The sequence below is a fragment of the Conger conger genome, chromosome 9, assembly GCF_963514075.1.
Source record: "Conger conger chromosome 9, fConCon1.1, whole genome shotgun sequence".
Lineage (NCBI taxonomy): Eukaryota > Metazoa > Chordata > Actinopteri > Anguilliformes > Congridae > Conger > Conger conger.
The window spans coordinates 6917227-6934044 of NC_083768.1; the positions used below are offsets into that span (position 1 = coordinate 6917227).

The following is a 16818-nucleotide window of genomic DNA, read 5'->3' on the forward strand; positions in this document are numbered from 1 at the left end:
GCATCATTGTTAAAGATGTACAAAAAGACCAGAAAACAAATGATTCCTGAGATATATTTAGGAAGAAAATATAGTATTTTTTATGCAATGCAATCAAACACATATTTCAAATTAGAAATATATTTTTTACTAATACAGTAGTACCTCTTATACAATTTACTAATAGTGCCCCCTATAGTGCATGTTATACCTCATTTTGTAGCTCTGATCTTCTAGTTAAAAAAAGAAAAATAAATCTGTGCTAATACACCATTTACTGCGCTGCGTCACATATTGTGAAAGGGGGTAGAGAGAAGATAAGGGGAACTGAAGATAAGAGGAACTTGAAGCCTGCCACTGTAACATCAGTTCACTTATTAGTGCAACAAAAAAGGAGACGTTAACCATCTGAACACCAACAGCAGAGAAAGTCTATTTATTTTTTATGGGGCTGAATGGGAGACATAAGAATAATGGTAAACAAGATTTGAAGTCAATATCAGATTACAACTGTGAACTGGAAAGGATTTTTGGAGAAGTTTTCATCAAGTGAGGAGTGAACATCCAGTCCATCTGGCTCAGACTGAGGCAGTTTATCTACCACAACATACACACATATTAAACCCTATCTTGACATCAGAAGCTGTTATATTACATTATATTATAGGCATTTGGCAGACGTACAGTTGATTAGATTAAGCAGGGAACAATCCTCCCCGGAAGCAATGCAGGGTTAAGGGCCTTGCTCAAGGGCCCCAACGGCTGTGCGGATCTTATTGTGGCTACACCAGGATTAGAACCACCGACCTTGTGTGTCCCAGTCATTCACCTTAACCACTACACTACAGGCTGACAGCCACACAGATCACCCTCGGTGAACGGAGCGTGTTTGAATCTGGATCCCGGAGCCTGGTATGCCGTCCGTAAGGCAGACGTCCACGAGAGCAAGAGCACTGTGCTCTCTGATCACACGCTGTGCTGTCATCCTAGTCCTCAGCTCATCTATCTTGTTTTCGAGGGAGCGAACGTTAGCTAGCAGCAGGCTAGGTAGCGGAGGTCTTGTAGCCCTAGCCTTTAGCCTAGCTTGGAGCCCACCTCTCTTGCCACGCTTCTGCCTTGGCTGCTCTGCCTGTCGGCTGAGTGAACTGCACATTCTAAACAAATGCTAACGCTAAAATAGCTAATAAGTAGCATTTGTGCTGGGAGGACAACGCAAAGACGTCTGCCACGATGGGCGCCATAATGAAAGGTCTGCGAAACCCCTTATTAATAAATCACATGATATTGTATAAATCATGTGATGTTGTATGATCACATGATTTATTAATAAGGGGGAAATGCTAGAGTTTTGGATATTTGGACATTAGTAACCCATTGATTTCTGTTGATTTCATACAGCACTTTTTAAATTAACCCACTCACACGCATTCTTAGTCTCAAGCAAAGTAGTAAGTAGTCTCAAACCATCCACCTGCATCCTTGATCTCAGCCGCACCAGTTTTTTCAAGAATGTCTCTACATGCCTTTCTGGAGAATTACAAAGTATTATCACCACTCGCTACAGACTGGAACTTTTCCATCCACTCTCAAGACTTAAAAATTGTATGCTACATACCGACACAGTTTGTGGGCAAGCTATGTTGAAAGAGTGATACAAGATATGTGGTACCAAATAGGACACATTGGAAATAAAGCATGCTTTATAAAAGTGCAAAATAAGTATATTGCCTCTAACATTAATATGCAAAATAGACTTTACAGTGCACTACTCTAAGAATATTCATTCTTTGAGAGGTTTGAATCTTAAACAATCTGCTGAGTGGTGAGCACATGTTGTTTAACATACAGTAGACCTTATACATGACTGCAGCATGTTGTCAACGATCTGTGCTGATACACCTTGATGGAGAGCATGCTGATGTTAATGTTAGGGCTGATCAATTTAATTTCCTGTCTTTTCAGGCTTTACATTACAGTCTAGCCCCCCTCGAGTGGAAATATGAGTTGAAGAAGGAAGTGGCAGGTATAACTCACTGAAGAAGCTGCGCAGTTTCATTGCAGAATGGAATGTCCTCTCCTCATTGTTGCGGTGTTTCTCTCCACCGCCCCAGGTACTGTGCCTTTTATTCATCCATCAATGTATTTACCTACTCATCTGGGGCAATTACAATTAAAACCATGTACTGTATGGCACTTGTTGCTGTTTAAAACCGGTTTCTTTAAAAATCCATTACATACTTTATATAATACATTACTTGCTGCTGATTAAAACACTTTACATGATACCTTTTTACTCTGTAAAAAAAAAGTATTGTATCCCTGTATAAACCTTACTTATGTTTGTTGACATCATGAAGTGTTGAAGCAGTACTTCTTTCAGTGAAGTCATTGGAAAATAGCTATCACAAGAAAGAAAGCAGTTGTGTCTGTGTGAGTGTATGTGTGTAAGATGATTATCGCCAATGGGAGGGCCTGGTGATTAAACTGCATACATTATATAACACTTTTTATACCATAATTGAATGTATTGAAAGAATAGTGAGTACAAAAATGAGCTTGCTTCATTTTAACTGTAAAATGAGCTTGCTTCATTTTAACTGTAAAATGAGCTTGCTTCATTTTAACGGTAAAATTAGCTTGCTTCATTTTAACTGTAAAATTAGCTTGCTTCATTTTAACTGTAAAATTAGCTTGCTTCATTTTAACTGTAAAATGAGCTTCATTTTAAATGAGGCGTGTGATGACTCAGACTTCAGCACAGTCAGCAGCAGCTGCTTGATTGACTTGTTTGTTTTTTGATAGAAGGTAGAATCAAGGATATTTATCTTATTTTTATTTTTAAAATGAATTATGTGGCGTTTCACATCTTCCTGCTCACCACAGAACACACTGTACTCTTTCTGTACATCATCATGTTGCACTGAACCCACTGGTATTTCCTGATGTAGAATTGTGCAGAACTGTCTGGAAATAGTAAGCTTACTTGCTTACTATTGCATACACAAATTGAACACTTTGGATCAGAAAGTATGAAATGTAGTATTGATAATTGGCAAGTATTGGTATTGGCAAGTCCAATTTCTTTGTTTTCTTTGCGATACATTACATACATTTGCAGTTGAAATAAAAAGATGAACACAAGATCAAGAGTTCAGCATTTCAGCTTTTATTTCCTGGTATTTACACTGAGATATGTCAAACTACTTAGAACATAGCACCTTGGGTATCAGATCATTTGGTTAAAGGCTGGTGATTGATATGGTCTATCAGTCCATACAACTTTGTTCTAAAACTTTTGTGGCTCATCTCTGTACTTCTTTGCAAAATGTAATCTCGCCTTTCGATTCTTACTACTGATGAGTAGTTTGCATCTTGTGGTCTAGCCTCTATTGCTGCTCTCTAAGTCTTCTTCGAACAGTTGATAGAGATACCTTCATTCCTGCCCTGTGGACATTGTTTGTGATGTCACTGACTGCCCTGTGGAGATTGTTTGTGATGTCACTGACTGATGTTTTGGGGTTTTTCTTCACAGCTCTCACAATGTTTCATCAACTGCTATTGTTTTCCTTGTTCGACCTGTTCGATGTCTGTGTCTCAGTACTCCAGCGGTTTCATTCTTTTTCAGGACATTCTAAATTGTTTTACAAGCCATCCCCAATGCTTGTGCAATGGCTCTTTACTAAGCTTCAAAATGTTGTGCTGCTTTTGAATGCTACACAAGGTGAAAATACCCAAGAGCATCAATCTAGCTCAAACACAAGCTTCTTTTTTAACTCTTACCATTGGCGAGAGACTGCCCTTTTAGATTTCTCCTCGCTTTAAAATGCTCCCATGATTGCCTATGTGTTGAAATATATAGTTTTCCTTTTTAAATGGAACTAAATGAGCAGCGCTCCAAATGAAATGGAGAACACAATCCATCTGACCGTTACTCTTTGTGTCTTACACAGTTCTGAGGCCATTCTGAAACAGTTGCTGTATTTGTCACTGACTTAATTTTGACAGTGATCCTGTCATGCGGACACTTTTTGGTAGTCAAATTCAATAACATTGTGAGTTTTGATTGAATCAAAAGATATTTTGTCTAATTGGCTTTATAATGGCGACATGGATGGTGCAGTGAGTAGCACTGCCGCCTCACAGCAAGGAGGTCCTGGGTTCAAATCCCTGTCGGCCGGGGCCTCTCTGTGCAGAGTTTGCATGTTCTCCCCGTGTTCGCGTGTGTTTCCTCCGGGTACTCCGGTTTCCTCCCACAGTCCAAAGACATGCAGGTTAGGCTGATTGGACAGTCTAAATTGCCCGTAGGTATGAGTGTGTGAGTGAATGGAGTGTGTGCCCTGCGATGGACTGGTGACCTGCCTTTCGCCCAATGTATGCCCTGCGACCCTGTTCAGGATAAGCAGGTTCAGATGACGGATGGCTATATAATCGTTCTCTCCCTCCTGACCTCAGCTGATGCGTGGGGAGCATTCAGGCACAAAATGGCTGCCGTTGCATCAGCCAGGTGGTGCGACACATTGGTGGCTGAGATTAGTTTGAGATGAGTTTCCCCCTCATCACTGAAAAGTGTTCTGACTGCAAGGAATTATTATTATTTTATTATTATTATTATTATTATTCCTCAAAGAAGGTTAAGAGTTTCACCAAAGAGACGGCATGACCTTCCCCTCCAAAAGCCAACATGGATATCCCTGTTGAAGTCTGCTGAATTGAAAAGATAATAGTGCTGGCTTTCCTGTCTGATTTTTAGTCACCAAACAAGATATCTCTCAGTCAAAACATTTAAGAAAATCCAGTTCATGTGGAGCAAAATAAAGATGCTAATCATTATGTGAAAGCATGTCATTTATAATAGTGTAGGAGTATAATCTTTTTATGCATTTACTCTTTTTCCCAACACCTGTTTTTTCTTTACTTTTGTCAGGTTTGAAAGCTTTATAAGTGACTGATTAAAATTTTTCAGCAATAAGAGTCTCACAAAAGAGATGATAAATAGCAAGCAAGACAGTCAAAGTCTGCAGAAGTACTGTAGCAAGTTTATTTTATGTTTTTTTTTTTATACTATACTATTTCATGAATGTATCATTTTTCTTTTTTTTTTTACATGCACCAATGATTTTGCACAACACTGTATATACACTCACCGAGCACTTTATTAGGAACATTTTCACTTTATTACACCTGCTTATTCATGCAACTATCTAATCAGCCAATTGTGTGGAAGCAGTGCAATGCATATAATCATGTAGATACAGGTCAGGAGCTTCAGTTAATGTTCACATCAACCATCAGAATGGGGTAAAAAATGTGAACTCAGTGACTTTGTCCGTGGAATGACTGTTGGTGGCAGACTGGGTGGTTTGAGTATCTTAGAAACTGCTGATCTCCCGGGATGTTCGTCCATACTAGTCTCTAAAGTTTGCAAACAGACAGAAATACCTTGTTAAAGAGAGACATCAGAGGAGAATGGCCAGACTGGTCAAGGCTGACCAGAAAGCGACAGTAATGCAAATAACCACACATTACAACAGTGGTGTGCAGAAGAGCATCTCTGAATGCACAACACATCATAACTCTAAGTGGATAGGATACAGCAGTAGAAGTCAAAAACAAAAAATATATAATAAAGTGCTCACAGAGTGTATTAAGCTACTGTTTTTGTTTTGAATCAAGTAAACTGTAGTAAAGTGTAAATAACATTTAACATGATCTTTTGTATAGATGTGTATAGATCTGAGTTGCACACTTGAATTACACTTCTTCCAAAAAATAAATAGATGCACAGTGGCAGTTTGTTTCTATTTAATAATGGATCCTGTAAATTGTTATGTTGATCTGCAACAGTGGCTTGCAAATCTATTGGATTTAAAATAATACATTGTTGTATAGAATTTCAATAATTGCTTGTAACCAGAGATGTGACCAAGTCCCTCTTATCCAAGTCACAAGTAAGTCTCAAGTCATTTGGTCCAAGTCTCAAGCAAGTCCCAAGTATTTTTTTCTTGGGCAAGTCAAGTAGAGTAGAGTAGAGTCCTTGGTTACGCCAAGTCAAGTCCCAAGTCGAGTCACTCAAAACAGGCAGATTTCACTGCCATTCCATTATTTACGTATATGGAGCTCGAAAATGGTGACACAACAATAGCTTGCTGGTTTACTTCACGCGCTCATACATGGCAGTTGGTGGCAGTTCGAACTGTCAAAAGTGTGACTGTAGCCAGGTCAATATTTTTGCTGGGTACTCAGTATGTCCAGCCTTATAAGTCCAAAGTCCCTGGTTACTTTTTCATAGTTTCAATGGATTTTGACAATAGACATGTCAGACTTCAATCATGCTAACGCTCTCGAGCGTGCGTCAAAGTTTAGGTAGCAAATAACAGTGCTGTATCCTTCTGACGTCATTTACATAGCTACAGAACTGTCCGATCACGCCGAACCACTGATAGAAACAAGATGAATTAATGACGATTCAGAAAATGTATAACTTTTAAAGATTTAAATAAATCCTATGGTGGGACTTTTGCCATTTATGGACGGTACGACAGAAAATTCCGGTGCCGTCGAACTTAATCGAATGCTTTTATTTATATCGTTCGAATGACCAAGTGCCGTTAAAAAGCAAATTGTATGGCTTTGTGCTATTCGCGTATGCTAGCTACATCATGCTAACATCGTACAGGGACCAGTAAAGGCTTAGAACACACTAGCACTTAGTTATTGTAAGTTTGATCACCTCTACTGTAAAGTAAAAAAGTGGACAAATTACGTTTTCTGTGAGAAATCTATTGGCGAGCTCACTTGCACACACAGCGGTCTACATTCTAAAGCTCCACTTTGCCCTCCCTACTAATTAATATCACCTGCGCCTATTTAGGAATCAGTCTGTTTGTTGTTTGCAACTGAGAGAGGGTGAGTCAGGGTGCCGATATTTCTGTTGACCACTAAACGCTAACACTAACATCTAAGTCCAAATGCAATACCATCTATGCAGAGCAATGTTTTGTCGTAGTATTAAACACTCTTTAACTGCAGCTACGGACTCATGCTCGTTCCTTGGACTCGTGTCGGACAGATCCCCCCTGTACTCGCCCTCTCAGCGGCTTATAGTTGGTTTTGATAGTCGCATTACAGCCACTAAATTAATCAGCCGTTCCTCCTCCACGACACCGTGTCCTACAGCGCTTTCAAAGCGCGGGGCAGGAGGTAAGTAGAAACGGCTTCTGACAAACGTTTAGTACAAGTTATGTTTATTAAATGTGTTATTTAATGTGCATTTGGTGTCTGTGGTCTGTTTTGGGAGCTGGTAATGGAGAGTATTGGGGGTGCAATTGTGTGGGTGCAGCATCACGGTCGGGTGCTGTGGCGGCAACAGAAGGACACACGAAGAAGTAATGCTCACTGAGCATACCCACAGTGTTCAGACTAAAATAACCGGCAACTTTTTGAAGCAACAAGGATTCAGTGAGCAGAGTAGCAGTCAATACAAACTAATTTAGCCCAATGTATGGGATGTCCCGGCTAATACAGGATAGTTGGTAACAATTGGCGGCGTTCCAGGACTTTTTTTTCTCCCCCTGACGCGACGGAACAGCAGCCTCTTTTTGTATCGGGACCTCCTGATTTACAAACTAAGCACTGGTTATTTCATTTTATCTGGCTAACGTTAGCTAACATGAGCCACCTCTCACACGTACCGATCCGAATGAGTCCTCAAATGACGAACAAAGTTTGATGTTGTACTCTGGCTGTCAGAAATCGTTGTTGAGCAGGTCTTGCATTCAGCAGTTCGTTTTTTTCCAAATCCAAAAGTGATGACTCTTGGCACAGTCGCGGTCGCCATGATCAGATCACATTCACATGACAGGGCAGTCATCCAATCATGACCATGCCATTCCCAGTGTACGCGCTCGCATACCGGTAACCTTGACAACTTGAACATTTGAATAATATTTAAACTGAAAACAAAACGAACACAAACAAGTCATTCGAGTCATCATGTCTCAAGTCACATCAAGTCTCAAGTCTTTAACTTCCAAGTCTAAGTCGAGTCTCAAGTAAATTATTTTCTGTCAAGTCAAGTTGCAAGTCGTCAAAAAGGTGACTCGAGTCCGAGTCACAATGACTCGAGTCCACATCTCTGCTTGTAACTGTATACTTGTAGTTAATGTTGAACAGTGTGTTGAACAGAGTTTGTTTTAAAGTTTTAAAATGAAACATTTTTCTGTTTCTTTCTAGTTTCCAGAGCTGAAGAGGATTTGTTTGTGCTTAAGGGAGACTCTGTTCGTCTGGATGTGAAGAGACATGAAGAACTACAGTTTCACAGCATATCATGGAGTGTTAATATCAGTAAAGAGATAGTGGATTACATTCGGAAACGTCAATTAATAGACAAATATGAAAACGGTATTATATCAGAATTTGATAAGAAAAACTTATCTCTGCTACTGAAGAATGTGACGCAGAATTACAGTGGGATCTACACAGCAACGATAACAGATGATGGAGGACAGGAGAAAGCTGTTGCTACCTACAGGCTCACAGTTCAAGGTAGAAATGTGACTCTGTTACAGTTACTGGGATGTGTAAAATACACATAGGGGCAACATTACCTCAGGAGGTATGAGCAGTTATCTGGCAGGAGGGTTACCGGTTCGATCCCGCCCTGGGTGTGTTGAAGTGTCCCTGAACAAGACACCTAACCCCCAATTGCTCCTGATGAGCTGGTTGGTGCCTTAGATGGCAGCCAATCACCGTTGGTGTGTGTATGAATGGGTGAATGGGAAGCATCAGTTGTACAGTGCTTTGGATAAAGGCGCTATGTAAATGCCAACTATATACAGTCATAAGGGTGCAAAAATGATCATACCCGAATGCATTTAAAGTGGCAATCTATGATTTTTCCATAGGAACAAATACCATATTAGAGATATATTCCCACTGGTTTATCTCTACCAATCACAATTGAGATCATTCACAGTGTTTAATTTCATTTCTATACATTAAAACTTTAAGTTTGTGGTGGGCGCCCTGTATGTAAATGTATGCAGGAAAACCATGGAAACTAATGTTGCGAGGGCAGAGATGTGTAGTTTGCGTGGCACAAGCATCCGGCAGTAATGCAGGAGAGTTTAAGCGCCATAAACACAAGAGGAGGAGGAGTCTGAGAACCGTTGTCTGTGGTGAAGGGACTGAACCAAGGAAACCACACTGACAGTCAGGAGAGGGAAAGCTGTGTGAGAGAGAGCTGGAGGTTGCGAGGAACTAAAGTGTAGAATAGACCAAAACTGAGGAAATCATAGATGAAAGCCACTTTAAATAAGTGTAATTCTGTAGATAAATGTGATTTCTGAGATTATCATGAGATTGTCATATTATGTGGTTTCTGAGATTATATGATAACAATATGAATATGTGGCATTTTTGTGATATTACATGATATGATGTATGAGTGATGTATGAGTTTATTAACAACAACCTGCTAGACCCCCATCAGTCTGGCTTCAGATCGGGCCACTCGACAGAGACCGCGCTCCTCTCCGTCAGTGAGTCGCTCCATGCCGCACGAGCAGCCTCCCTCTCCTCTGTCCTCATTCTTCTAGATCACTCTGCTGCCTTCGACACTGTGGATCACTCCATCCTCCTGTCCGCCCTGTCAGCAACTGGCATCTGTGGCACAGCCCTGGACTGGATTGAGTCCTACCTCTTTGGTCGCTCCTTCCAGGTTGCCTGGGCTGGTACGGTATCAACACCTCGGCCCCTTGCCACAGGAGTTCCCCAGGGCTCAGTCCTAGGCCCGCTTCTTTTTTCTCTTTACACTCGTTCCCTTGGCCCTGTGATCACTGCACATGGGCTATCCTACCACTGCTATGCGGATGATACCCAACTCTTCATCTCATTCCCACCATCTGATACACAGGTTTCTGCCAGTATCTCTGCTTGCCTGAGTGACATCTAGAGCTGGATGGACAACCACTATCTAAAGCTCAACCCAGGCAAGACTGAAATGATATTCATCCCTGCTAATACCTCTCCCCACCTGGATCTCTCCTTTCCCCTCAGGGATACCACACTCCTGCCATCACCCAGTGCAAGGAACCTCGGCGTGGTGATGGACAGCAGACTGTCCCTTTCCGAGAACATTGCGGCGGTGACCTGGTCTTGCAGGTTCTTCCTATACAACGTATGGAGAATCCGCCCCTTTCTCACCCCCTACTCGACCCAGCTCCTGGTCCAAGCGATGGTTCTGTCCCGCCTGGACTACTGCAATTCCCTCTTGGCTGGCCTCCCAGTGTCCGCCATCAGACCCCTCCAACTTATCCAGAATGCAGCAGTTCGTCTGGTCTTCAACCTTCCCAAATACTCACACGTCACCCCCCTGCTTACTTCCCTCCACTGGCTGCCTGTCATGGCTCGCATCGAATTCAAAACATTGGTGCTAGCCTTCCAAGCAGTTAAGGAGTCTTCCCCAGCTTATCTACAAAAAATCATCAGACCCTACACCCCTGCCAGACCTCTTCGTTCAGCCTCCACAGGCCGCTTGGCACCTCCCCCTCTGAGAACCTCCACCTCACGCTCACGACTACTGTCTGTTCTGGCTCCACGGTGGTGGAACAAACTCCCCGTTGAGGTCAGAACTGTAGAATCTCTCCCTAACTTCAAGCGCAAGCTGAAGACACACCTCTTCAAGCAGCACCTCTCCCCATCCCTCCCTACCTCCCTGTGAACCTTAATTGTTGTCTTTGTGATTTACGTAGTGTTTCGGTATTTTTAGTTGGCTAGGTAAGCAGTATTTGGATAGTTAAGTTTGGTCACTTTTGCTTTGTTATTTGTTTATTTGTTGATTTAAAAAAAAAAAAAAAAAAAAAAAAAAAAAATAGGCCCTGGTCCTTATCTTTGTTGTACGGGTAGCAATTGAAATTGTACTTCCCTCTAGGGTCTTTCAGCGCACTTAGCCCTGGTTATGGGTATGCACTTTGTTGTACGTCGCTCTGGATAAGAGCGTCTGCCAAATGCCAATAATGTAATGTAATGTAATTATGACTATATTGTGTAGTGTGCCACATCTTTGGCCCAGTGGATTGGTTGTTGTTTTGCAGAGGCCCCGCCCATACCCCAGGTGAGCGTGGCATTACTCTCCTCTGATGGAGGGGTCTGTAAGGTGTTGGTGAACTGCTCTGCTGAAGACACCATGGTCAGCTACACCTGTGACCACGCCCACTGCACACAGGTAGAGAATACAACCTCGCCGACAGGACTCAACCTCATCGTCACGGCAACCAACGACACCATCCACTGCAGCAGCAGTAACCGGGTCGCCACAAAGACGCAATCATATTCCACAAAGGACATCTGTAAGTCTGTCTGTGGATAATGTCACAGTGCTTATTCTCTGGCGTTTCCTGTGTGTATGTGTTGTGGGATCCCAGGTCAAAAACCAGGCAGCAAAAGGTTTTAGGTGAAAAAACTGAGGTTCATTTATTCTCACAAAAACAGTGAAGGGCAAGGGCCAATGAGAAAGAACAAAAAAAAACAGCAATTCCAAAGCTTCCAGCTGGTGGGTTCCCGGTTCCTAAGCTTCCCTTTGTGGCAAACTGAATGAAAGATCACAAAAAGTCAGCACAGTCACAGAATTCACCATAACACACTCTCTAGCTCTTGAGAATTCCTGTCCTTAAAGCCCTTGGCCTCATCACTCAACGCAGCCCATCTGTGCTTGAGGGGGTGCGGCCAGGAGCGGTTTACAATCGCCAGGTGTGCCTCGTTGGGTCCTGATGAGCTTCAATTATTCAATTATTGTCCTCACAACTGGTACTGAGTTTCTCTCCATGGTCCTAAAGCCCTCCAGCATATCAGAAGGAAAATACTTTCCTTCAATCACCTGACCAAGGGGTATCCTCCAGTGGCAGGCCCTTGATGAGGGCCAGGTTGGCCCAGTGGTACCCCGAGGGCACCTCGAGGTGCCACAGTGTGTGCGTGTGTACGTATGTGTTTGTGCGTGTGCGTGTGTGTGTGTGTGTGTGTGTGTGTGTGCGTATGTGGGGGTGTGTGTGTGTGTGTGTGTTTCAGTCTGTCCATGAGTGTGTGAAAGTGTCCCATGTATGTTTGAATGTGCTTGCACACACGTGTGTATATTTGTGTGTATGGGCATGTGTATGTGTGTAAGTGCATGTGTGTTTGTGTGTGACGGTAGTTGTCTCTGTGGGGTCCTGTGTAATGTTTATTTCCTGCAGGTTCAGTGCCTCCTGTAGCACCATCTCCTGGCCTCTCACCGTGTGCACTAAAGTCAGTGCTGTTCTCCACGGGTCTGGTTGCCATGGTTTCGGCTGTCATCGCAGTTAATGTCAGAGAGAGGTGCTGCAGGTCAGTCATGGTCACTGTGTTTATATTTCTCATCAGCAGTGAGCTTCAATCTGACACACTCTGTACCGTCTAAAAACAGGTCCAAAAACACTTGAACGCTCACAATACAACACACTCTACCACACACTCACACGCTACCACACTCACTCGCTCTAACACACACTCACACTTTACCACATACTCACACACTCTGTCACATACTCACACACTCTGTCGCACACTCACACACTCGGTCGCACACTCACACACTCTGTTGCACACTCACACTCTGTCGCACACTCACACACTCTGTCGCACACTCACACACTCTCTCACACACTCACACACTCTGTTGCACACTCACACACTCGGTCACACATCCTACTGCACACTACTGAGCAGCACACTCTCACCTCATTAAAAGAGGTCTAAAAAGCCACACTGCTGCATGCTTAGTATGAATTTCGGATGCAGTTCTTTGTTTAAAGTTCTTTATTTCTGTTTTTTGTTTTTCAGAGAGAAATGAGGACTGAGGAGGGAGGGTGAATCTGATATTTGGTATCTGTGTGTGTGTTAGATTAGATTACATTAGATTTGTATTACAATTGAGTAAATGAAAACTCTCACCCTGCCACATTATCTGGTTTGCAAAACTGCAAGCTAAAATTCGTAAAAAAAATATATAAAATAGTCTTTGCAATGCTGTACAGTACATATTTTCTATGATATTTTATATCTTACTGTTTGATCTTAACGGTGTTCCTTACAATGTTTTTTTTATTTCTTGCTGTTACAGTATGTTTTTTTTTTGTCAGTGAGCTTGATTTTTAATGTGTTTTTGGATTTGTATGTATTTTTATAAGGCCTATAAAAATACATACAATATATATATAATCAGACTTTTTCATAGTGTATTAAAAAATACAATTTATACATCTTGAATGCTTACGCTAACAAAATATAGAATTTTTCTTTGTCTGATGAAAATAAAAGTGACAATTAACTGAGTGTAAACGGAAAGAGGTTGGCAGCCACACCATCATCTCTGCAGCCTGTAGCTTCTGCATACACTTCCTGTTTGAAGCTGGTGGGCTTCAAGGGAACTATACTAACACGCACGCACGCACGCACTAAACCTCTACAGAGGAAGCCACACAGATCTCTCTCTCAGACTGAAAATGATTGGTCCTGTTGGTGCCCACAGTGCTGATCTCAGGTACAGTGTACTTTCCACGGTGGACAAATTGTTTTACGTTCCACATTGTTGAGACTTGCGTTCCCTCTGTTTTTCCCTCCGTTTTTACTCTGCAGGTGGCATTCCATTCGCTGTCCCACCTGTCAATCATCATTATCCTGGTCCCACCCCTACCAATCGCATCCCTCCTCTGCTAGATAAAAGCTGTGTGTTTGCTGCCACTCTCATCTCACCCATCCAATTCAGCTACAACACAGCTTGTGTATGTGTGCACAGAAACCCAGAAAAAGTAATTCCCCTATTGGTGTGTATGTGTGGCTGTTTGTGTATAGTCCAGGCCCAGGTAAGATAGAGGCCTCTGTACATTGTGGCTGCACATGGGTGGAATTACTGTATTAGACACATTAGGAAAGGGGTGGTTGCCAACTGTGTAATTTATGTTTTGTTAGAGTAGTGAGATTGGCTGACTGACTTATTAAGCAACAAACAAAAGCCTATCTTTGGTTCTAGCTTGGTTTGGTTTTGTTTGTTTCATTTATTTGGCAACATCTGTGTCCCTTGGCCTTGTGACCTAAATGTGTTCTTTGTTCTGTAAATCGATTTGTAAATCGCACTTTTTGCACTTCTCTGTAATATACACCTTTTTGCACTTTAATTCTTGTCTGGTCCTCATTATTTACACCAAACCTGCTCGACACCCATCCAGCATACATGCTACACACTCCCTCCTACCCCAAGACACCCGAGGGACAAAAGCATTCATATAAGAGGCGACTTGCCTCTGATTTAGTATTAGTCAGACCTGTATCACTTTTTCACCTGGAAAGAAGGTAGTATATAGTATATAAAATGCAATTTGTTTTGATGCTTTAAAAGAACAGTCTAAATTTGAGTGATTCTAAAACACTTTTTTTTTAATGAATTATAGTTGATACAGTTGGCATTTCAGTCCGCTTCTTTGTTTCAGTAATAATCGGTGACCACAAAATTTTTTTGGTCAGCTGAATTTTGACAAATTTGAAGCAAACTAGTTTTTCAAAATAAGAGGACAGCTTATACATTTCTTTCGCCATCAATTTTATTGTTTTAAAATGCAGAATGTCTGAAATGGCAAACACTGGGAGGTAAGAACAGCAAGAGCAGCACCTTGATTAGTCTCTTTAGGGGTGAATTAGGGGTGGTCAAATCTGGAACCTTTTACCGGATCACATCCATACCAAACAGATTATCCGTATGTCTTATTATGTTGTAGTTACATACAACCACAGTCCATCTTCCCTTTATCTCAGTCTTTCCCAGATGTATTTGGGGGTTTTCGTGACAACCGTATTATGTAGTAAATATGTTTTTGTACCCCCCCTGGTAATATACCTTGTGATTTTGGATAAACCTGATTTGGGTGAATTAAAGGAAAGGAGACAAAAACCCAGATTGCTTGGTGTATTCTCCTTATCACCAAAATCCAGGCCTTTGTTATTGACCATAAAAATGGTTCAAATGACTCCAGTCAGGCCTGCCGACCATTTTTTTTGGGGGGTCTGTGATTGTGATCATGGCCCATGCAGGGGGAGATTGTGATCTTGGACTGGGGGCCAGGAGATTGTGACGGAGTGCCTTAGCTCCACACGTGTCTAAAGCCAGGAAGGGCCCGTTTCTGAGGACAGTGTGGCCCTGACTCCAGTGCCCCTGTACTGGACCCAGCCTGGATCAGGCGGTCACTGAAAACACGCACGCTAAGGACAACACTAAGGCCTTCACTCACTTTCGAACAGTTTTAATTTTTTATGTGCACTAAAATAAATAAAAAAGTGGCAGGGACATGAAGCAGAGTAGAACTGGAAAATCTGCATGGCAAAGAGTTTGCAACAGAGCAGTTATGTCCAGGGGCGGTTCCAGGATTTTTTTACTGGGGTGGCCAAGGGGGGTCCAAGGATTGTCTGGGGGTGGCCACCATATCTCCTGGCTTCATGCGCACAAATCATTTTCAAATAATGATTGCTCCCACTGTATGTCTTATGTTGTAGTTACATATAGTCACAGTCCATCTTCCCTTTATCTCCCTTTGTATATACACATACACACACATATATATATATATACTATATATACCATATATGTGTGATATTGTTATAAGACAATTAGATGTTTATGGACTAAGAAGAAAAACAAATGGTTTGGCCTTATTTAAATGGTTGGCATATATATAGCGCCTTTATCCAAAGCGCTGTACAATTGATGCTTCTCATTCACCCATTCATACACACACTCACACACCGACGGCGATTGGCTGCCTTGCAAGGCCCCAACCAGCTCGTCAGGACCATTTGGGTTAGGTGACTTGCTCAAGGACACTTCGACACAGCCCGGGCGGGGGATCGAACCGGCAACCCTCCGAATTTCCTTCGCCGAACACTCTGATGCTGATGTTGTCGGCTGCTCTGTCCTTACGTTGGTGACCATGTCTTACATTGTCTCCATGCTTGAATTCCGAATTCCCATAACCTACGGAAACACAGACAGGGACAGAGACAGTTCAGATGATCAATATCATTATCATTGAGTAAGTATTGTTTGAAGATCATCATAATGTAGCATTAAGAGTAAATGAATGTCATTATCATAATTTTGAGTTAGTAGCAAATATGAATATTTTATTCGTCATTTAATCTTAGGAGTGAATATTATTAATATCACTATCATTTGAGGTTACAAGTAAATATTATTTGAATATCATAATCAGTTGGGACTAGGAGAAGATATGCAGTGAGCTCAATAATATTTGGGTTCATGATCTGGCTCTTGTAGATTTGAAGTCAAACAACTCTGGTCAAAATATAGATTGTTAGTAACGGGTACTTTTGTACATTTTATAACATATTCGCCATGTAGAATATGGATGTTATCATCGTAAGGCGGAAATTATTCTAATCTGGCATTGTCACTCACTGCGCTGGTCAGCTTGCTGGCTTCCTCTGGTACAGTGGCAATATGTGGCTGTAAAGTAATTTAACCCCAGGAGCATACACCATTAACCCCCACTATCTCCGCACCCATACGGGCAGGAGCCTGTGGGGGAAGACTCAGGCATCTGTTTTCTTGAGAAGCTACCCCCTCTCTGGTCTCATTTTCTAATCAGGCCTCCAGCTGTAAAACTCGTTACGACAGGGGGCAACATCCTTTACGGCACGGGAAGGTTTGTGTTGTGTTGTGATGACGTGTTAGAGGGAGGGCATCCTTTATGAGGTCTGGTAGTTTGCCAAGAGCAGGTGCGGGGTGAAGTGAGGACACGTAGTTGGCAGAATGCCCTG

The 16818-nt window shown here is 42.1% G+C and overlaps 1 protein-coding gene across 1 annotated transcript; it reads left to right on the forward strand.

Moving 5' to 3' along the window:
• The first annotated feature begins 1989 nt into the window (after positions 1–1989).
• Positions 1990–13322, forward strand: LOC133137781 (uncharacterized). The gene is made up of 5 exons (XM_061256118.1): positions 1990–2090; positions 8212–8523; positions 11073–11327; positions 12207–12336; positions 12832–13322. Exons 1-5 carry the CDS (start codon positions 2042–2044, stop codon positions 12839–12841), a joined length of 756 nt encoding a protein of 251 aa, XP_061112102.1. The 5' UTR covers positions 1990–2041; the 3' UTR covers positions 12842–13322.
• The last annotated feature ends 3496 nt before the right edge of the window (positions 13323–16818 follow it).